This window comes from Epinephelus lanceolatus, chromosome 20, assembly GCF_041903045.1.
Source record: "Epinephelus lanceolatus isolate andai-2023 chromosome 20, ASM4190304v1, whole genome shotgun sequence".
NCBI classification, from domain to species: domain Eukaryota; kingdom Metazoa; phylum Chordata; class Actinopteri; order Perciformes; family Serranidae; genus Epinephelus; species Epinephelus lanceolatus.
In genome coordinates, this window is record NC_135753.1 from 26,528,970 (window position 1) to 26,550,763 (window position 21,794).

General features: G+C 40.3%; 1 protein-coding gene across 1 annotated transcript; it reads left to right on the forward strand.

Annotated features, from left to right (window-relative positions):
- Positions 1–14,171: 14,171 nt before the first annotated feature.
- On the forward strand, positions 14,172–21,082 carry LOC117265022 (beta-1,4-galactosyltransferase 1-like). Its single transcript, XM_033639405.2, has 2 exons — positions 14,172–14,634; positions 19,007–21,082. The coding sequence occupies exons 1-2, from the start codon at positions 14,221–14,223 to the stop codon at positions 19,673–19,675; spliced, it is 1,083 nt and encodes a 360-aa protein (XP_033495296.2). The 5' UTR covers positions 14,172–14,220; the 3' UTR covers positions 19,676–21,082.
- Positions 21,083–21,794: the final 712 nt, after the last annotated feature.

A 21,794-nucleotide genomic window follows, 5' to 3' on the forward strand; every position in this document is an offset into this window, starting at 1 on the left:
TGTGCCCATTTAGAGAGCACTAGCATTCATTAACTCAAGTCATCACAGCTGGAACTCAGTCAAAACACAATTACCAGGGTAGAAACACAGAGTCAAAATTATTCACACACCAATCAGAGCCAGATGGAAAAAAGGACCACGGGTCATTTCACCTGTTTGAAACAATGGATCCACAAAGACCTGAAGGTAGAGGAAGAGGACATTGCAGAGCAGGTGGAAGAGGAAGGGCAACTATACAAATAGTTTCAGGTGAGATTAATGCAGCTCTGGCTGAACATGTCCTTGTCAGTGGGATATCAGTGAGGGAATCTGGGCAAAGAGTGCAACCGAATGTGAGGTTCTTTACAGTAGCCTCTACTGGGTAGGTGAAACGTGTCAAGTGACATCCACATGATGACCAGAACCCAATGTTTCCCAGAAGAACAATGCATGATCAGTATTATTAACCTTACCTGTCAGTGGTTTAAATGTTTTGGCTAATCGATGTACATAATAAATTCCAGGAATACCATGTATTTCACGCTTAACACACGAGTGCCACTGCTCCTAACCGAGCAGCTGCTCTTTACTGGGAGTATATATCCTTTGTTATAATGCTATTAGCACCAAACAAGCTAAATCAAAACAAATGCTCTCTAATTTCATCCACAATGTATTCAGGCTAAGAGATAATACAGCAGTTGTGTTGATGCTGAAAACCTGTGTACTGTCCACAGAAAACTGATCAGGAATCAATGAGGGAATCCATAAAGAATTGGACCAATAAGCAGAATCCATAATGGCATTGGTACATTGGTATGAATAAATCCTATCAATTCCCATCCCTAGGATTGACCAATCACTTGAAGCACTTCATTGTGAAAGCTTCTGGGCAGCAGTCATTCAGACAGACCGTGCATGTATGTCAGGTAGTGACGCTGCCCTACTGGGACAACAAAATGTGAAGGCACACAATTGCACTACAGCGCACTAGAGCACAGGAAACAGATTCGTACTGGCTGCTTAGTGTAGACTGTACTGTATCGTTGTACATGTCAATGGACATATATGGGTTTTTGAGACAGTTTGCTGGTTTCCCAGGCCTTCCAGAGTGCTGCAGTTGTTTGAAACTGTGTGTGAAATTCCATAGTTTGTTCACGCTGGTCATAAAGAAAGTCAGAGCTATAGCAGCTGTAAAACATACACCATGTTGGCTTTACTTATCTTAATGCTATGCCAAAGCTTCAGAGTAAGCTATAGGCCTAGATCAACACAAAACCAGTGGTCACTGAGCGAACAGAGGAGTAAGCTACATACAGTAGAAACAGCATCTGATATAAAAGAGAGAAGTTCACTGTATTTGCACTGTAAAGCCATCAGTGCAATCAATCAATGCAAATGTCATTAAAATATCCTCCAGAAAAGAAAAGCTTATGCAATATGACAAATATTATATCAGCGTGACAGCGTGTTTACAGACATCCACAGAACGAATTTCTAGTGACTTACACTGCAAGAGTCCAAATAAGACCCATGGAATAATTTATACAGAGTTCCTTACCTTCAAGAAGTGATGTTAGGCCTACTCTGGATATTCCTGGCAGCAGGATGCTCCTCTCAGGTCGGTAAAATCCACCTTTCCAAGCTTCTTGCTGGAACGTCATACGCCATTAGTGTTAATAAGTTTACATGCTTTAGAAAGGTTTGCATGTCGCTTATGATTTCCTCCTTTTTGTTTTGCTGTAGGGATGCACGATAATATCGACACATCATCGATATCGGTCAATATAGGTCTTAAAGTAAAATATTCCTGCCGATATGATACTGCTTTGTGAGGAAAATATTCAGTATCACTTTAACGTAACCAGGCACCCAAACAAGTTTGTCATTTCAATGTATTAGCAAACTGTTGTGAATAAAACTTACGGAATAATAAAACAAGTAGTCCCACAAATGTGTTACCGTTAAAATCCATGTAGTATGTACGTTGGAGCTCAGGTGAGTTCAAGAACGTGGGACACCGCAACGTCCTGAGCACGGTAAACCCAAAGGCCGCTGCCTAACGAGGTCCTTCACAGAAAAAAAACAGTTTTAAATCCAAAGTCCGATACCAAAATAAGAACACAATGGCCAAGGATGAGTCCCGCAGTGCTGTGTTGTCCTCTTCTGAAGTAGCGTTATCCTCTCTTAATCCACCGACCGACACAAACGCAACTGCGACGCTAGCTAACGGCTAACGAGCTGCTAAAGTAGCTAGCTAGATGCTAGCAGGCTAAACCGTCCACACAGTTCTTCCGGCACGACACTTTGGAAAAACGTTTTTTTTTTTTTTTTGCAGTCATTCACATCACTGAACAAAAGCTCCACACACTGCATATTCCCGTGCTTACAGTCAGTTCTTGTCGGCTCACTTTTTACTAGTTTTTCCTGTTAACTGTTTGCAGCGCTCCTCCATGTTGCCGTCTCTCCAGGGTTGCCAGGTCTGACAGTTTCATCGGCAAATTACCTCCCATTCAACTTGAACTACACTAAATAAACTGTTTTACGAAATTCTACAACCACCACAAAGTAGTTGTGAATTATTATCAATATTATTTATTATTAAAGGAAACATTATTTATACATGCACGTAAAGCCGTCAACGAAATAATACTCCGCACTAAACAGGAGTGAATTTAAAACTAAATTTAAACTGGCCTATTATTTTACTTTCATTGTATTGAAAGCTATATGTTTTATTTCTTATCTTTTTGTGTTATTCATTATTTTGCGCAAACACAGGGATGACTCAAAACAGGCCTGTATAGCTTCTTAATATAGCTTCTGTATTTCAAAGTACTTTCAAAGCACTTTTCAGTTGTTCAGTTTTGTGTTTTGTTGGTGAAACTAACAAAAAGCTGACAAAACTAACAAAAAACACAAACGTTTCTTATTATTTCTATATTTTCATAAATGCAACAAAACATATTATTTAATGGAAATGCAAAGTTTAAGTATCAAATAGTAACCAAAAAGTAGCAAATGGAGCCACCTAGTGGTAAAACATATTAATGAGTGCTCATTTAGATCTAGTAGTAATATTGATAGGCTTACTTACACATAATGAGCTGTGTTACCTTCATTAAAGGGCTGAAATATGTTTTGCGCCTCCAGATAGATTTTTTTATATATGTTTCTGGCCAAATATGGATCTTTTGATAGTGAAGGTTGCCGATCCCTGACGTAGGATGTGGCTGGTGAACCTGTAAAGACTAAAGCCTGTTTCATGGTCCTGCAGCGTACCTACGACGTTCCTACGTCGTTGCAGTGACGCCATCATGAACCCTTCAAACTTCTCCATCACTCCATTTCGTCGCGGCGCAATTCACCGCCAGAGCGTTCCTTTCCTGAATGGTTATCATCGTCTCTAGTTGATTCTTTGTTTAGCTTCCGGCTTTTCCACAGTGTCACAGTGAACAATGGCGACCGAGAGAGAGAGAATCTTGCTGGAGTTGGAGTTGTTGGATGTCGAAGAAAGTATGTTAATACTGCAACATCTACATCGCAACAGAAGATGTTTAAAGATGGCGGGGATGGCGCAATCTGGAAATACGGAACCGGAAATGCATTGCTACCAAGCAAACCAATCACAGCCCTTTCAGTCTGCGCTGGGTCTGCCCCACCTCGACGTGTAGTTACATTTTTTGGGAGGTGCACGTCAGGCTACACCGGGGGCTACGGCGAGCCTCCTGCGTAGCCACGTACCCTACGACGTAGGTACGTCGTTGATTTAACGCAGGACCATAAATCAGGCTTAAGAGGTGATGGGGAGGTGGAGGGCGCACTCGACAGCAGCGGAAACAGAACTACGGCAGAGAAAGGACCATATTGAAAATGAGGAGCAATAGGATGATAGGCCGACAGAGAAGGTGCGTCGCTGTGCTACTGGTTGATTGTGAAACAGCTGATGACTCAACTGACCTACCCAGACAATGACACCTATAGATAGTGAGTGAGCATGTGTGCCAAGAGTGGATGGTAAGGTGAGAAAGAAACTTACAGCCTGAGCATGAAAAGTATTGCCTTCCTGACTGAATTTTCACTAGAGCTTCATTTGTCCATTCTGGGCTGCAGAATGTTGGACTCTGTAAATGAGGACCTGCTGTGTCTGTGGATATAAATGCTCGTTCTAGGGTCACAAAAACGCAATGATATTATTGATATTATTCTTTATTTTCAGGAGATTATAAATTAATGAAAACATAGTTTTGAATGTTATATTCCATTTCTGACAATAGATGCCCCCAAGTCCTACACACTGGACCTTTAATGGGAGTGCCAGAAGAATTCCTGCTTGCTGCAGAAGCATATACTTATCCTAGCAAAGTAATGCTTTTTTAAAAATATATATTTAACAAAACCTCCATTTGTTGTCTTTGCATACAGTGACACTTTTCATATAACCTGTGAAAAACATTAGCAGTGTTATGTGTACATAAAGTCAGCAGCAACTATTACATCAAATTCACAGTGAAGGACAGTGTTGCTGAATAGATATTCCCATTCGACAGGGGAAAATAAGAAGGACCACGTTTTAAAAAGTTGGCAGGTGAATAAATGAGCATGGAAGTCTATCTACCTGAGATAGAAAGGACCTGCGTTAATGAAGAGGGAAATGAGTGAACGAGTGTGTGAGTGAGCGAGACAGCTAGTGTGTGGGTGTTCTAGGTAGCAAGTGTGTGACTGAGCGAACAAGTGAGGGAGAGTGAGCCTCTACAGAGCCACCTATCAAGAATGTGAGAAAAAGATAGTTAGGCCTGAAGACCATACGTCAATGGGCCCTAATTGAGCGCTTCTCCTTCGTTCTCCACTTGCTACTGACACATCGCCCCGGGGCCTATTGGGAGAACGCCGGCCTCACGTCTCGTAGAAAACGAGAGCGATGGATGATAAGGGGAGCAGAGGATGGTGCTTGTCATTTCTCCTTCCCTGGGTTCTCGCCCCCAGCCCTGTGACTCGAGGCTGATGTTTCTCCAACTTTTGAAGAACTGAAGTTGCCAACTCAGCTCTCTTTTAAACACTGCAAATGGCTGTGGCCCGAAGGTTGGAGTGGCAGAGTTGTGACCACAAAACTGCTCCGTCAAGTACCTGGACAGGATACTGGAAGAATACTTCTCTTGAGCAAGGCACTTAACCTGAAATTCTAGTAGAGTCCTTAATGGCAAAGATATTCCAGAGGTTGTGTCTCTGCTCAAAATGTGTACCCTGCGTACCTAAGGAATATTAATGTTTGACACATATATGATGCAAATCTCCCATTCCACCACAAGGTGCTCTATTAGACTGAGATCTGGTGACTGTGGAGGCCACTGGAGTACAGTGAACTCATTGTAATGTTGAAGAAACCAGTTTGAGATGATTTGAGCTTTGTGACATGGTGCGTTATCCTGCTGGAAGTAGCCATCAGAAGATGGGTACACTGTGGTTATAAAGGGATGGACACGGTCAGCAACAATACTCAGGTAGGCTGTGGTGTTTAAACCATGCTCAGTTGGTACTAAGGAGCCCAAAGTGTGCCAAGAAAATATCCCCCACACCATTACGCCACCACCACCAGCCTGAACCGTTGATACAAGGCAGGATGGATCCATGCTTTCATGTTGTTTACACCAAATTCTGACCCTAACATCTGAATGTGGCAGCAGAAATCCAGACTCATCAGACCAGGCAATGTTTCTCCAATCTTCTATTGTCCAGTTTTGGTGAGCCTGTGTGAACTGTAGCCTCAGTTTCCTGTTGTTAGCTGACAGGAGTGGCACCTGGTGTGGTCTTCTGCTGCTGTAGCCCATCTGCTTCAAGGTTGGACGTGTTGTTGCTTCAGAGATGGTCTTCTGCAGACCTTGGTTGTAACCAGTGGTTATTTGAGTTACTGTTGCCTTTCTATCATCTTGAACCAGTCTGGCCATTCTCCTTTGACCTCTGGCATCAACGGACCATCCTCTGTAAACCCTAGAGATGGTTGTGTGTGAAAATCCCAGTAGATCAGCAGTTTCCGACAGACCAGCCCGTCTGGCGCCAACAACCATGCCACGTTCAAAGTCACTTAAATCACCTTTGTTCCTCATTCTGATGCTCAGTTTGAACTTCAGCAGGTCGTCTTCACCATTGCTAAATGCATTGAGTTGCTGCCACGTGATTGGCTGATCAGCTACTTGCATTAACAGACAGTTGTACAGGTGTTCTAATAAAGTGGCCAGTGAGTGTAGCTTACATATAACACATTCCAACCATGTTAGTTTGGGTAACTAATCCAACAGTAATATGAAAAATAACTATATTCTAAACACTGCAGGTGTGGTGGCCTTTGAATAGAACTATATGCTGTGACACCAACTTTCCTTGTTTTCAAAAGGACAGTGAAGAAAAATGATGGGAGGAGGGAAAATGGAGTTGGAGAGGTTTCATCTCTTTCATTCAGTCAAGAATTAGTCTGCACATGGCAGGGAGAAACAACATTAAAGGTAGCTGATCACCAATTCAGGGGGAAAATGTCACATTTAAACTGATACTGGGAAACTATGTGTTGTATACACGAGATGGAGGCTTAACAAGCAGCAAGTGTTCTCTAGAAAGAGACAAAAAAGCATTTAAATTAATGCATTTGATTATTTTCAATTCAAATAACTTTCATACATTTCCATCGTTTTGCGGCCGGGGAATAAAAGCTTCGGAGCACAACTGCTGAATATATCATAAAACAGATTTTGTCAGACCATTTGAGCAATGAGAAGCAGGTGGAGTGCAGAGTAAGGTTGAGAGGTGTGTGCACATACACACATACACACACTCACACACTCACACACACACACACACACACACACACACAAACTGCTTTGTTCCCCCGGGTAGACCATGGAGCCGTCAAAACCACTCTGATTCTGAATTAGCTCTGATTGGCTGTCATTGCAGTGTGTCCCACACAGCTGAGACCACTCAAAACCACACACACACACTCACACACACACACATGCACACACACAAACACACTTTTATGGTCTGGGCATCATGTTTCACTAAACTGCTGAGTTCTCTAGGCTGTAACTAGGGCTGTTTTAAGAGCTGTGGTTGAGTATAAATGCGTGTGTGTGTGTGTGTGTGTGTGTGTGTGAGTGTGAGTGTGTGAGTGTGTGAGTGTGTGAGTGTGTGTGTGTGTGTTCACATTATATGACTGCAGTAAATGCATCTATGCAGTGTATTCAAATTTTCAAATGGTGGGGGTTTGTTGTCCAGCTCTTTGCAAGCTATGGGTATTTTCTGAGGATCTATACTAAGCCAGAAAGCACTTTGACATTTTACACAACAAAAACATGTTACACACACATTGTTAAGTGATGCCTTGTGTCTTTTCCACCACAGATCTGCTATTGTTGTTCTATTCTTGGCATTCTTGTGGAAAGACCTGAGCTATTTCCAATAATTTCAGTATCAAATAGATTGAGTGTGACCCATGTGAAAGTCCACTGAGTGTGAGAAAGTCCATGTATCTGCAGAAAGGAACAGTATCTGCATGCATGTGGTGTGCTGTGCTATTAAGATAATTAGTATCACACGATTCCATACCGATTCACTAAATCCCACTCATGAGGCACTAAAGAACTACTGTTTGACAAAAGCCTGGGAAAATAACTCTGTATCACCACCGCAGAGTTCATACAAATCTTGGATCCGTCGTCTGAACTTCTCAACAGAGCGTAAAGAAAAGCACTTGTTTCAACATCCTGCTCATCTATTTAATTAAGAAATTATACAGGTCTTCCATAAATGTCGCTCTGACACCACAAGCATGCATGCTAAGTAAAATGTGGGTCCAAAAAAAGCAGTCCCGCCCACCTCCAAAGGGATGCCACAGTGCCAGCAGAGGCTTGTGTGGCTAAATCAGCAGGGGTTTACCGGTCTTGTTAGCTCAGTTTGGGTTGGATGTCCATCCAACACGCTCACTGCTCTGGTCACAAATGTGTCTCGGTAAGCATCACTTTTTTTTTGTTCTGAAACTCGAGTTGGTGGGAGCAGCAAAAATAAGCAAAAGGGAAAGCGGGAGGGGGTGTGTGTAAAAAAAAAGAAAAAAAGAATTCTATTAAAATTTTGAAACCAATGCTGGATTCCATCTATAGAGGCCTCAGGATCAGATTTCTCTACAAACAGCAGCACAGTTATCCAAATGTGTGCGGTTAAGAACAGAAAGCAGAAAGAGATACACATGTACAGTAACGTGCATAAACACACTCATTAATGCACACAGGCAGACATGTAATATGTGCGTGTGTGTGTGTTGGGGGATGTACAGGATCCTACACAGTCATGCCGAGTCTGTAATCTCAGAAAAAAACTTTCCCCCTGATACAGGATGGCTTTTCTTTATTGGTGATACACTTGTACCCTCTAGTGGTGATAAAGAAGATTGTACTCATCATATGTACAAGTACACTTGCTGTACGACTGCACATGGTCCTCTCAACAACTAACCTGTGGAGTCTTTCAATAAAAAAACATTACATTTAAAGTCTCTGAGGGGTGAACAGGGAGAACTTTTCGGACTTTGTTCTGGGCAACAACAATAAACCACCAATTCATCCGGTTTCTTTGAGTGCGGGGGCCCATCTCACGGTTTCCATAGTTTCTGAGTCAACTACAGGTTTGTGTCCATTCCATAGTTCAGTGTCCAAGTCTCCATCGATCAATTCCAGTTTCCATGCTCCAAACCCTTCATGCTGTTACTCTCAACACGGTCAAAAGACTGTTTGCTTACCCTGTCACACACCTGCTGCTCATCACCTGCACCTTACCTATATTACCTGTGTTTCCTGTGCTAGTGCACCACCCTGTGTACAAACAACAAAACTGCATCTATTTACACAAACATGAATCTAAACAAATACAAAGAATGTTACCGTGGCTCCAACATAACCCAATGTGTGCCCACTGGTGGTTTGGTCACTCAAGTTCTCAATACATCTCTGTTTGCACCAACGTCTTACACCAGTTTTTTTAAAGTCATTGCCTGTTTAATGTCTTGCTATTGTAAAACAGTTCCTCTTCACTATCCTGTCTTTCAAACATCGACCACAAACATGTCTCAAGCTGAAAAAGTACACATATATTATTCTTGTTTTTGTGGAGTTTAAAAGTTCAGCTTTTCTGGTTGCTATCAGAACACTTTTAGACAGACAATATGATTTAAGCAAACATTTAACATCTTGGTTGGCATTTCAGGCTATTTTTCACCCCTGAGAACTCAACCACAGCTGAGCGCCAACATCAACATATTAACCATGTGTATCGCCTAAGTGAAGCAATGAAAACAAAAAGGAGTCCCTGTGGAAACCGAGACGAACAGTACTAAATGGTTTACACAGGCAAATAGGGGACAAAGGAACATCTCCATCAAAGTCCTGGGAAAATGTTTGGGAATGTGGGTTCATTTGCTTATTTTTTAACCCCGTCCTCCCACAACAGTGTCAGCAACACTGCTTAAAGCCACAGCTTATATAAATACAATAGCTGCTGGGTGTCATCTGTAGAGCATGGGAATACTAGCTGAGGAAAATACGAATTGGGAACAATTGGGCATAATTTTTATACAGTAGATACCTTCAATTAAGGGACTATTACAAAATGGAAATTGAATCAGATTCTTCCAAATCATAATTAAAGCATATCAGGAAAACATAAGAATAATTTCGGTATTATATCAAGGACTGAACACAAATGACAAACATTCAACCAAATATATCAGGGTGAAATGGGAGAAAGAACTCAGTGTAGAAATTTCAGACGAAGGTTGGGATAATATGTAAAAGATCTCAACTGCTAATTTGCGAACCTGGGGGGAAATTCTCATGGAAGAATCTGATTTGTTCGATTTGAGAGTAAATAAATAAATAAATAAAATAGGATAAAAATGTACAGGAGAAATGAAAGAAGGTAAAAACCAGTGGTTAAAACTTAAAAATCAAGACTGTAATGTTACTCATCATGTGCAAAGTCCAGGGCTGAGCTACCAAGAATTGTTAGAGATGTTATAGATGACACTGATGAACTGAGAGCACCACAGTGCAATCAAGCTCATTTGGGTATAATTAAAAAAATCTTCTATGGCTTCACAAAATCAGTCTCCAATTCATTCTCTATGAAGCAGCTCCAGACTTTATACCCTATGACTTCACAAATTTGAGACATGCTTCTCTGGTTTGTGGCTTTGACAGAGAGTAGCTCATGTTCACAAATATCTATTGAACTTCCTTGGGTGATAGAAATAACATACTGGAGTTCTTAATTTAATTGGTCTTACCCTGTAAACGCAGCAGTTGTGTCTTGCTAAAATGACACAACTGCCACAAGGTGTCACTTTTTGTCAGGTATAAAAATAACCTGCTGCACATTTGGTTGTATTGACTTCATAAGTGTAGTGTATGATAATTGCAGGATGAATCATGCAGTCCTTGGCATTCCTGAGTGAATCTTAAGTTGTAATTAACTGCAGCTTAATTGTATTCATTACACCTGTGGATTATGTGGAACTCTACTTGTAACAGAACAATGAACTCAGCAAACGGCTGTGGATGTTTAACCCTTTCAAGCAACATGCCAAAATGACAAAGATAGACTATAACTAAATGAAAAACACATTTATGTATCACTTAAAGTACGTGGTCCAAAAAATCTGCTGTTTGATTTTATGCCAAAGCTGTTGTTAAGATACTGATTTGTTTTCCGCTGCATAGCTTTCTAAAGATCCACTCTGCGAATCAAAAGCTAAAGCCCCTTTAACACTGCCTGCTCAAGGCGCGAATATGGCGCTGCATGCTGCCTCACCATTCTATTACCTTTAAGCCGCCAAGGGAGGTGAAACGGTGTCTGTATAAACAGGACAGGTGGCGGGACAAGACCATGGACAGGACGGGTGTGACGTTTTGTGTGCATGTGAGATTAAAAAAAGCAGCTGTTAGCAGTTAGCGGCTAACTCAAAGAGGTAGGACTGAGGGTGAAAATGTCTGCAAATTGGGAAAACAATGAGGTCCGGGAGCTCTTAACCCGCAGAGCAAAGGTCAAGATCAGCTGCCGCACAACAGAGAAAGTGAATGACTGTTAGTGTCATGTTATGCCTTTGTTATTGCTTATAAAAAACGTTGCCTATAGATATGCTATATTATACACCGATCAGCCAAAACATTAAAACCAGTGACAGGTGAAGTGAATAACTTTGATTATTTTGTTCCAATGCATTGTTCTGCTGGGAAACATTTAGTCCTGGCATTCATGTTGATACCATGTTGATACCACCTGACATGTTTTGGCCGATCAGTGTATGTCACACTAGAAGCAACTGCTATTCAATATCACACACTGGAGCAGGATTATGCTGCCGTTGTTTGGTTCTGTGTAAAAATGCAAATGAGGGACAACGAAGGGACTTCATAGTGGCTTGATCTCTATGTAAAAAGGGCTTAAGAGGGTTCTACTAGAATGAAGCATTCAGTGGGGGATTGTGAGGCCCCCTTTCTCCGGGTCCTCCGGCTTCCAGTCCAGAGACATGCAGACCGGGTAAATTAGTGACTTTAAATTGCCCCAAGGTGTGAATGTGAGTATGAATGGTTGTCTGTCTCTATGTGTCAACCCTATGATAGTCCGGCAACCTTTCTAGGGTGTACCCCGCCTCTCGCCTAATATCAGCTGAGATAGGCTCCTGTCATCCCCATGAACTTTACCTAACATGCCTATTTAAGGCATACCCAAAGTAAATTTAAGTATACGCACAGACATGGTCATGTTGTGCCTTTGTTATTGTTTAAAAGCACTGCTGACACGAATATTATACGTCACAGAGTGCAATAGTATGTCAGACTTATTTGCTCCAAGTTGTTGCATACTTTTTTAACCAGTCAGTTATTTAAGGAATAAGACAACCATTTCCTCTCACTCATATGTCCTGTTCTGGACACACACATCCGGCCAGTTCCAACAGCAGTACTGTATCTGATAGTGTTTGTATCAGTTGAAATAGTTTCTGCTTTCAGATGAATGTTATCTCTATTTATCAGTTATGGGTGACACGGTCACATGACTTTTACACTGGCTGCTTTGTTTTCAGTGGGAAGTTTGCATGGTGATGTCACATGAACGCCATGTATTTCCATACTGCATGCTCTGTTTATTTCCTGACACTAAAACAGAGCAGCGTTTTGTCTATTAGTCAGCTGAGTGTTTATAAAATGTAGACACCCAAATCCAAACTCAAACACATTTGGGATCCTTGTTCCTGGCATATTATTTTGTCGGTTTATAGAGTGTCTGGATGCCTCCTACAATTCAAGGTGTTGCACCGCCTTCATCTATCCGAAGAAAAGTCCACTAAGATTTATCCTGGGATAAAGAAGATAAGAACAGTAACAGGATGCCTCATTCATACTTCCTGGACTTGTCCAAATCTTAATAATTATTGGACTATTGGATATTTAATACATTTTCTGAGGTTTTCAGAGTCAAATTTACCCCTTCCCCAGTAACTGCAATTTTCAGAGTAGTTCCAGAGAACATACCTCTTCCTAGACACTATTCTTCCTAGACACTATTCCAATGCTGTTACCTTTGCCTCTTTAATTGCTAGACGACTCATACTTATGAAGTGGAAGCATAAGGTGCCTCCCACACATGTCCAGTGGGCTGGTGATCTTATAATAATATAATAATAATAATAATAAAGATTTATAAAGCGCTTTTCAAAACAAAGTTACAAAGTGCTTTACACGGTTGATCCTGGATAAAAACAAGCAAGAATTCAAGCAAATAAAATGAGGCAATTTAAAGAAAATACAAAGAACAAAAAAATAGATTAAAGATAAAATGCCGTCACTGATTGGTAACTAACTGACCCATACATTGTGCTGAGGTACAACAAATCAAACAATTAGAGTAATACAGAATAAAAGAGTACAATAACTGATGACAACCCAAGATAAAAACAATAGAAATAATCAAATGAGACATATATAAAATAAGCAGTGTGCTAAAACAGATACATTTTAAGAAGTGATTTGAAAGACGTCTCAAATCCTCTGGCAGGGAGTTCCAGAGCTGAGGGGCCTTGACTGCAAAAGCCTGCTCACCTTTAGTTTTGAGTTTTCTAGCTGCATTTTGCACGAGCAAAAGTCGTGAGATGGCTTTTTGGCTCAACCCTGAATACAGTGAGTTGCAGTTGTTTCACAGTGAGGAAATGAAAGCATGGATTACCTTCTCAAGATCTTCTCAGTTTACTAAAATTGGAGAAAATAAGGTGTATGCTGGGTGGTGAATTTTACAGGACATGGCAACCATTTCAAACATATATGAAAGCATTAAACTATACTTACTTACTTACAAATGGACAACATGCAAGTGTCTGTATTTTGGTATTCCACTCTGGATGTATTGCAGCTGTTATGTTGTTGTAGACACATTATCAGTACGCTCTCAGGAGCTAAATGTGGGAAACCTGTAAAAATGCATGTAAAAATGTAATTAATACATTGTGGTTTTCTATCAGTCTGTATAGTGGCTGCAACTTTTGTTTACCCATGTGAGCTTGAAACATGTTAAAACTACCCACTGTTATTTTACAGTGATATAGTGCAGCACTGGAATCATCTGTGAAAGCGTAGTGCCTGCTGCAAACAAAGTAAAGATGGGTATGATGATTATAATGAAAACACTGAACGTCATCCTTCTGCATTTGATGCGTGGCACATAAATGGAAAATACGGTCTTATCTATACTGTAGTAATTATGCTGTATTTTTCAAAGACCTTTTAGCCAATATTTAAGTGATTCTCTCTGAGTACATTACTTTGGTTTTTTTGTTTTGTTTCATGTAAATTAACATCGGTCTAAAAGTACTTAATAGATAATACACACATTAAAGGAACTATTATAATACATACATACACAGACACACACCAATGCACTTTCAGCTGAATCAGTCATTAGATTCTGGGAAACATAAGAATAACTTTATTCATCCCCAAGGGGAAATTCAATAAATAACAAACAAACAACATAATCATAAATTATCAGTGGGTGTGACGCTCAACGTGTACAAGGAAGCTGCACCCAGTCAAATAAACCCTTTCTGGCTGCTCTTTTGTCTGGAGCACATTTGATTCAAATGCAGGTAGCAGAGCTACACGCAAGCCATTGAGTGGACAGTGCTTAGTGTCAGAGGCAGCAAACATGGTGAAAAATCTTTTTAAAATCCTGGCGCTTTTTGTTTTCCTCAGAGTGGCGTATGTTGTTTTGCTTCTTTTCCACAGCAACGGCAGCACTGTAATTTATTCTACAGAGCCACAACTGATGGAAAATGAAAATGACACACTTTTCCAGTGGATAAATGAGCTCATCCAGCCGAAGACAGAAGGTCCAAATGAAGTCCAAGAAGGGACACAGATGCCACCTACTACAAATACTATGAATACTACGACCACTACGACTCTGGGACCCTGCCCCGACACCCCTCCAAATCTTGTGGGTCCAGTCCTTGTGGAGTTTATTTCTACAAGAACTTTGGATGAGGTGAGAAAGGAGGTTGGATCTCCTCTTCAGTTAGGAGGACGGCACAAACCAACAGACTGTATTGCCCAACAGAAGGTAGGTGAATAAATTGAGAAACAAATGAATAAATGAACATGACAATAATTGGAACCGTTTGGGAAAAACTTGTGTGAGGCAGGTGGGGACCTTCTGTGTAGGTGTGAATGTGAGCGTGAATGGTTGTCTGTCTCTATGTGTCAGCCCTGTGATAGTCTGGTGACCTGTCCAGGGTGTACCCCACCTCTCGCCCAATGTCAGCTGGGATAGGCTCCTATCATTCCTAGGTATAGGTATAGCTAAAGTAAATTTAAGGATTCTCTTGGAGTATATGCACATACATGGTCTTTTTTGAAAGGTAATACTCAGATTTTTTCCCGTTCAACAGTCAGAATCGCTGTAAAAAAAAAAAAAAACATGTCAGAGAAAAAGCCACTCAGTGAAGTCTCCACCTCTCCATACATAAGCCAGAAACTAAAATACCCAGCTATTCACTGGAAAGTGAAGAGGGAATATCAGCTTTGGTTTTGCAGATATGTATCAACAATTCAGTTTTTATTTAATGCTATTTTGATGCTGTACTTTAGTTTTTTTCTTAGCCTCAGTAAGATTTTAAATGCAGTATTTTTACGTCCATCAGCAGCCCTGCCTTCTAGAAAGTGGATGCTAGGTGGGGGTATTGCACCAAGCAGGATCCCTCAGCCAGGGAACATCTTAAAAAGCAACTCCTCTGAATATGTGTAAACAAATAGTGACATTCAGTACTTGACTAAGTGACACCTGATATATTTAAGTTTAGTTTTTATAATTTCAGATCCAAAATATTTAAAACTATAACCAAATATTTTTCACAGGTAAGTTGACAGCTTCCTGGAGCAGCACTGAGAGGGCAAAAGGGGTTCAGTTACAGCAGAGAAGCAATTATAAAAATAAAGAAATAAAATAAAATAAAAATAGAAATAAAATTTAAAAAAAATAAAATAAAATAAAATAAAATAACACAAAATAATACATTTCCTTTCATGGCCATTGATTGTAGTTTCAGTCATTACCTACAGAATTTTTTTTTTTAAAGGAGCATGTTTACTACTTGAATCACTATGCAAATGTGAGATGAACTGTCAGCAAGTTACTGTTAAATGTAGTTAAACTAGTTCATCTACATGTATCAAAACAAATAAAACAAAACCACACTGTGTGCTGCAGTTGTCTACAAAATAAATAACCACTCAAACCAACAGATCTTTACACTGATCTCTGAATAAATAAAATATAAAACTACAAAGTAGGCCATGTTTAGTTCCAGCAATTGGGCTAAGTGCGCTCTCCTCTCCTCTCCTCTCCTCTCCTCTCCTCTTACTTCTCAGATCCACCCACAGCTGCTATGCAGTGGTGGAATGTCACCAAGTACATTAACTCAAGTACTGTACTTATGTGCTAATTAGACACTTGAACTTCACCTGTTTCCATTTCCTGCTACTCCATGCATCTACTTCGCTGCATCTCAGAGGGAAATATTGAAGTTTTTACTCTAATACGTTATTTAATCATTTATAGTTACTCAACAGACTGAGTTAAAAAAAAAAAAAAGAATATTCAACAAATAAATCAGGGTGTAATATAGCTTAAAATACAACTGTACTGACCCCCAGGGGAAATTACAAGCTACCTAGCAGTATATAAAGTAAATAAAATTAGCCCGATGTGATGAACACATTAATGCATCATTTTAATCCAGTAATATAATCTATATTATTTTGAAACGGGCCATTCTGCATGGATACCTTTACATTACTTACTTTAAGTGTAGTGTGATGGTCATACTTTCATGCTTTCACTTTAAATGCAGGGTGCTTTTGCCACTTTTACGTCACCACATAGGATACTTCGTCCACTTCTGCTGCTATGGTGTCTCTCCTATTTGCCATACAAACAAAAACCCTCCTCAAATTTACACAGAGTTAAAAGTATGTATATTACATGCAGGACATGCACATATATACACACACACACACACACACACACACACACACTACAAAAGCCCTTTCTCCAGGGTCCTGCCCTACAGGAGTATCCGCCTCACTGCCAGTAGGAGTTCACTCTTTTCTATTTATGATGCTACGCCCGACAAACTTGTTCGTTGTTACTGTAAGCTATTCGGCTTAATGATGGGATGTTGCTTAAGTCAGGCTGGCTGTACTGAGATGATTTATTAGTGTATGGATCTGTGACTTAATCAAAACATGACACAACTTTTACCGCTGACCTCTCTTTAAACTCAGTCACAGATAATCTAATTTTGATGAGTTTTTTTTTTTTTAGTTTAGTTTATTTAAGAAGAGACAGCAGCAGATTAATAAATACACATTGGAATAAAAATGCCAGTATTAGCTAAAAGGCTATTTTTCATCTGTAGTCCCTTAGCCAAGATGGCTAGCTAAAATAAAATAAACAAACAAAAAATAAATCTGACACAAAAAATAAAAAGAAAACATGGCATACACTTTAAAAGACTTATTTGAACACATCAACAAGAAATGATTTTAACATGATTTTTTAGTCACAAGAGTGTAATGATCATCAAAAGTGTGTTACAGTGCTAAAACTTGACACAAAGTTGATGCAGTATAAAAGAACATACAATTTTTAAAAGCACTACAGGCAGTAATGACATATTAATACGATAGTCAACATACCCATAATGTAATTTTGACAGGTTGCAAATTTCTCACTTGTGAAAAAATAATTATTAATATCAACACTAAACCTTTACAAGTGTCAGTGTTCATTTATTAAACATTACAGGTATCATAAATATAATTCTACATATCTAAAATTCAAGTCTGACTGGTCAAAATGAAATTTTTGCTACGTCAGCTTGGGATGAAACTACTAAGAATGTAATTTTGGACATCTAAAATTGCATTTAAGATATCTAGAATAACATTTCAAATATCTGAAATACAATTGTAACCATCCATCCATCCATCTATCCATCCATCCATCCTGTCACAGCTTATCCTCTTGAGGGTCGCGGGGGGGCTGGAGCCTATCCCAGCTGACATTGGGCGAGAGGCGGGTTGCACCCTGGACAGGTCTATCACAGGGCTGACACATAGAGACAGACAACCATTCACACTCACATTCACACCTACGGACAATTTAGAGTCACCAATTAACCTGCATGTCTTTGGACTGTGGGAGGAAGCTGGAGTACTCAGAGAAAACCCACGCTGACATGGGGAGGACATGCAAACTCCGCAAAGAAGGGCTCCCTCCTGGGATTGAACCAGGAACCCTCTTGCTGTGCGGCGATAGTGCTAATTGAACTTTAGATATCAAAAAGGGAATGTCAAAATGTCATTATGGATTATACTTTAATTATATATGCACATATCCAACATGAATGTGCTTGTTTGGGCTTGATATCTGAAATGATAATTCTAATTTAGGCTACACATCCAAACTCAATATGCTCATTTAAAAGCTGACCAATGTCTTTGTAGTGGGCTACTTCAATGATATGATGCCTGCATATCCAAAACTGTTTGTTGCAACAGATTCTCACGCCGACCTTGTCATGTATCGACGTTTGTTGCTATGTCAGACATATTGTAAATGCAATTTTTCATATCTGAAAAGGGTTCGAAATTACATTTCCACTTGTCCCAATCCTTTTTCAACATGTGGTAATTCAATTGTAGATATCTGTAATCATTATTCTTACTACTAAAAAAGGAATTACTAAATTTCTGATGATAATTTGACCTGTCATTTCCACCAGTAGAAACTAAATAGCTATTAGTCAGCCCTAAATGTTTAAAGAGCCTGACATAGCTGCCATTTTGGTACATGGCTTAGGAAAGACATTTACATGTAATGGGAGTTATTATCAGGATTAAGCGGAGCGATTCGAACATTTGAAAGTATGTAACGGTAGTCTGTGGCTACTATATTTAGAATATTGTCACCACTTTACCTTGCCACCAAAGTCACATAATAACTCCGATGTTCTGCCAGGTAAAATTACTGTTGTTGTCATATGAGTGTGGTGGCTGTAAAGAGAGCGTAGATGGAGATAATGGCTTGAGTTCCCTGTTGGAAAGGGCTGTCTGACAGAAAGGTAAAGTGGTGAAAATATTCTAATGATACTGTACAATTAAACTGATATAGATTTTTTGGTGTGGGTCTTTCTTAAAGGTGGATAAAAACTGTTTTGCTGTCAGCCCCATCCACAGCAGTACATTGCCTTGCCTCCATGACAGTACTCCTGTCTGCTTCTCTAAAGTGGGGGGGTGCCAACCAACATCCACTGTAGATAATACACTGTCTATGGATAAGCACCTCATACAAACCCACATCAAAAAATCTGTCCTTTGAATGACACTCTACATTTTATGTGAAAGTAAACTTTCTAATTTCACTCGTTCAGGTGGCGATCATCATCCCATTCAGAAATAGGCATGAGCACCTTAAGCACTGGCTGTATTACCTCCATCCTATTTTGATTCGACAGCAGTCGGACTACAGAGTGTATGTCATCAACCAGGATGGAGAGGAAATATTCAACAAGGCTAAACTGATGAACGCAGGCTTTGTCGAAGCACTGAAGGAATATGATTTTGAGTGCTTTGTCTTCTCTGATGTAGATCTGATTCCTATGGATGACCGTAACCTCTACAGATGTTTTGACAAGCCCCGACACTTGGCTGTGGCTGTAGATAAATTCAACTTTGAGTTACCCTATTCAACCATCTTTGGTGGGGTTATTGCATTGTCCAAGGAGCACTTCTTGAAGGTTAACGGTTTCTCGAACACTTACTGGGGCTGGGGTGGTGAGGATGACGATATGTATAAGCGAATTTACCACCATGGAATGTCCATTTCCCGACCTGACATGGTGACAGGAAAGTACAGGATGATCAAACATAAGAGAGACCTGCACAACAAACCTAACCCACAAAATCCTGGCAAACTAAGCAGAACTCATGTGACCATGAATGAAGATGGGATTAATTCCTTAAAGTACACAGTCAAGGAGATTGTGAAGAATAAGCTGTACACTTATATCACTGTGGATGTTGGGCTTCCACCAAGCTGAATGAAGACAGAACCTGTGGATCTGCTGGACTGACACACTGGTGTCACAGTGTCAGACTGAAACAAAAGGCGGTAGAACTGGTGTGATTTTTATGTTTTTAAAATATCTGAAAATGTAGTTTGTTAGGTCTAATGCAAACCTTTGTGTGTGTAAATGTCAACTAAAGTAAATGTAAACTATATGAATATGAAGTACTTCAGTCCTTGAATGACAATTGTTACTTCCAAAATCGAGCATGAAATACTCTATACAGTGATCTCTCATTGCTTCACACATGATTCAATAAGCACAATTACCTTTAAATGAACACGTGATGCATCGAGCTACACTGATGGATTCAGACGTAACAACAGCTCATGAAGATGGAAAGATGTGGTTTGGACAGGAGGATATAAGAGACATCCTCAGGATTGTTAAATCCAGTTGATTTGCATGTATTGGGAGGACATTGATCACATGTGGAGTGGATGACACAGACACCAGACCACAGCGTTTGGCTGGCCAGTGAGGTGAAAAGGGGGTTTTATATTTTGTCTCTCATTTATATGTCTCTATTGTCATGAAGACATTGTATTGACTGTACTGGTGTTTACTTTTCCTTTTTGAAGAAGGGTTTACTGCTTTAAGTTATTTATGGTCATTTTGAAGTTAGATAGTGTTCTGCAGAACTGATGTGATGATTGCACCTTTGCTTTGTGAGCTATAACAGTGGGCCGCAAAAATAGGTTTAATTCTTTTGATTTATTGATTTGATTTCTGCACTGAGTACTTTTACTTTCAATGCTTAAATGCATCTCCTGACTGTACTTACATTTACAGTGCAGTCTTGGTTCTGAATACTTCCTCCACGTCTGCTGCTGATATGGCACATGTACCATTGCTGGGTTTTATTTTCCTGTACCACCTGTACTGACGTTTTTGAAACTCACATGTTCACTTTGTTTAACAGAATGTAGATATCATGACTGCAGAACTTACTCTTCTTCTTCCTTTTTTTGGTGGCACCTCTCCAATTCTTTGGCAGGTGCCACAGTCTCTGCACACAGCACAACAACTGCCCTGATAAAATGTTTAGGGGGCGTTACCGATGCTAATAGGTGACTTATGATCAAGTAATCATCATTCAGTACACCTGAGTAAGAGCAATAAGGTTTGGTGCATCTGGAGTTGACAGTCTCTCTTTCTCTTTTCAGAAAAAATATAAGAGACACCTTAGAGAAAGTGTTTTAGAAAATTGAGAGGACCTGTAGTAGAATGTACAGCCACTATGGTTCAGCCCATGACCAACAAAAATAAGATTTATGGTGAAAACCCTGTGAATGAGTTAGGAATTACTTTAATTTGTGCATTTGCTCGTGAAATCATGACTGCAAATTGGAACATCACTAACAAACATTATTTACCATACCACCTCTTTATAGTTAGCAGATCTAGTTGCCATCTTTATTGGTAAAAAAACATTGGCCAACTAGAACTTCCAGAACTTTCGCCAATGTCCTGCCCTACTGTCGTGTTGCTGGCTCCATGCTCAACCCTCCATGCGTCCGACCTGCAGCCAGGTAGTTCGTCACTGGCTGCCTTTCCTGACTTTCAGTCCCCAAACTGTCTTCATGGCTGTGTTTGAGAGGGCCCTTGTCTCTGTGGCCATACTCCAGATTGGTCATGTCTCTGTTCCCATCCTCTTAAGGGTCCTGTTTACTTCGCCAACCTCTGGGCCATCTTCCAGAGGGGTCCGGCTGCCATTTTCCCTATCATCCTCCAGAGAGGTCCTCCAAGGGGTTCCCATCTCTGACTTCCAGAGCAGTCCTGCATATGTTGCAGACCTCCAGGTCGTCCTCCATAGTGGCTCTTGGTCACCCTCCAAATCTGCTCTGCCCTTCAGTCCTGTATCCTGCTCATACTCAAGAACTGCTCCACCTATCGACCCTGATCCAGTCACCCCCAGCCTTGTTCTCGCGGGGCAGCTGGGTGCATCCCTTCTGCAAGCTGTATTCAGTGACAAGAAATCCTGTCTGACCAAAGATGGCGCCACAATCAGTTCTGGAGCCAGTATATCAATACTTCCTTCCTACCCTTCAGCCAAGGCAGACATGGTTCACAGCACTCCTAACTTTGCGAT

Excerpts from the sequence above, each read along its gene's own strand:
- LOC117265022 (XM_033639405.2), top strand. The coding sequence starts at position 14,221 with ATGGTGAAAAATCTTTTTAAAATCCTGGCGCTTTTTGTTTTCCTCAGA. Across the intron at positions 14,635-19,006 it reads ACTGTATTGCCCAACAGAAG|GTGGCGATCATCATCCCATT; the intron begins GTAGGTGAATAA and ends TCACTCGTTCAG.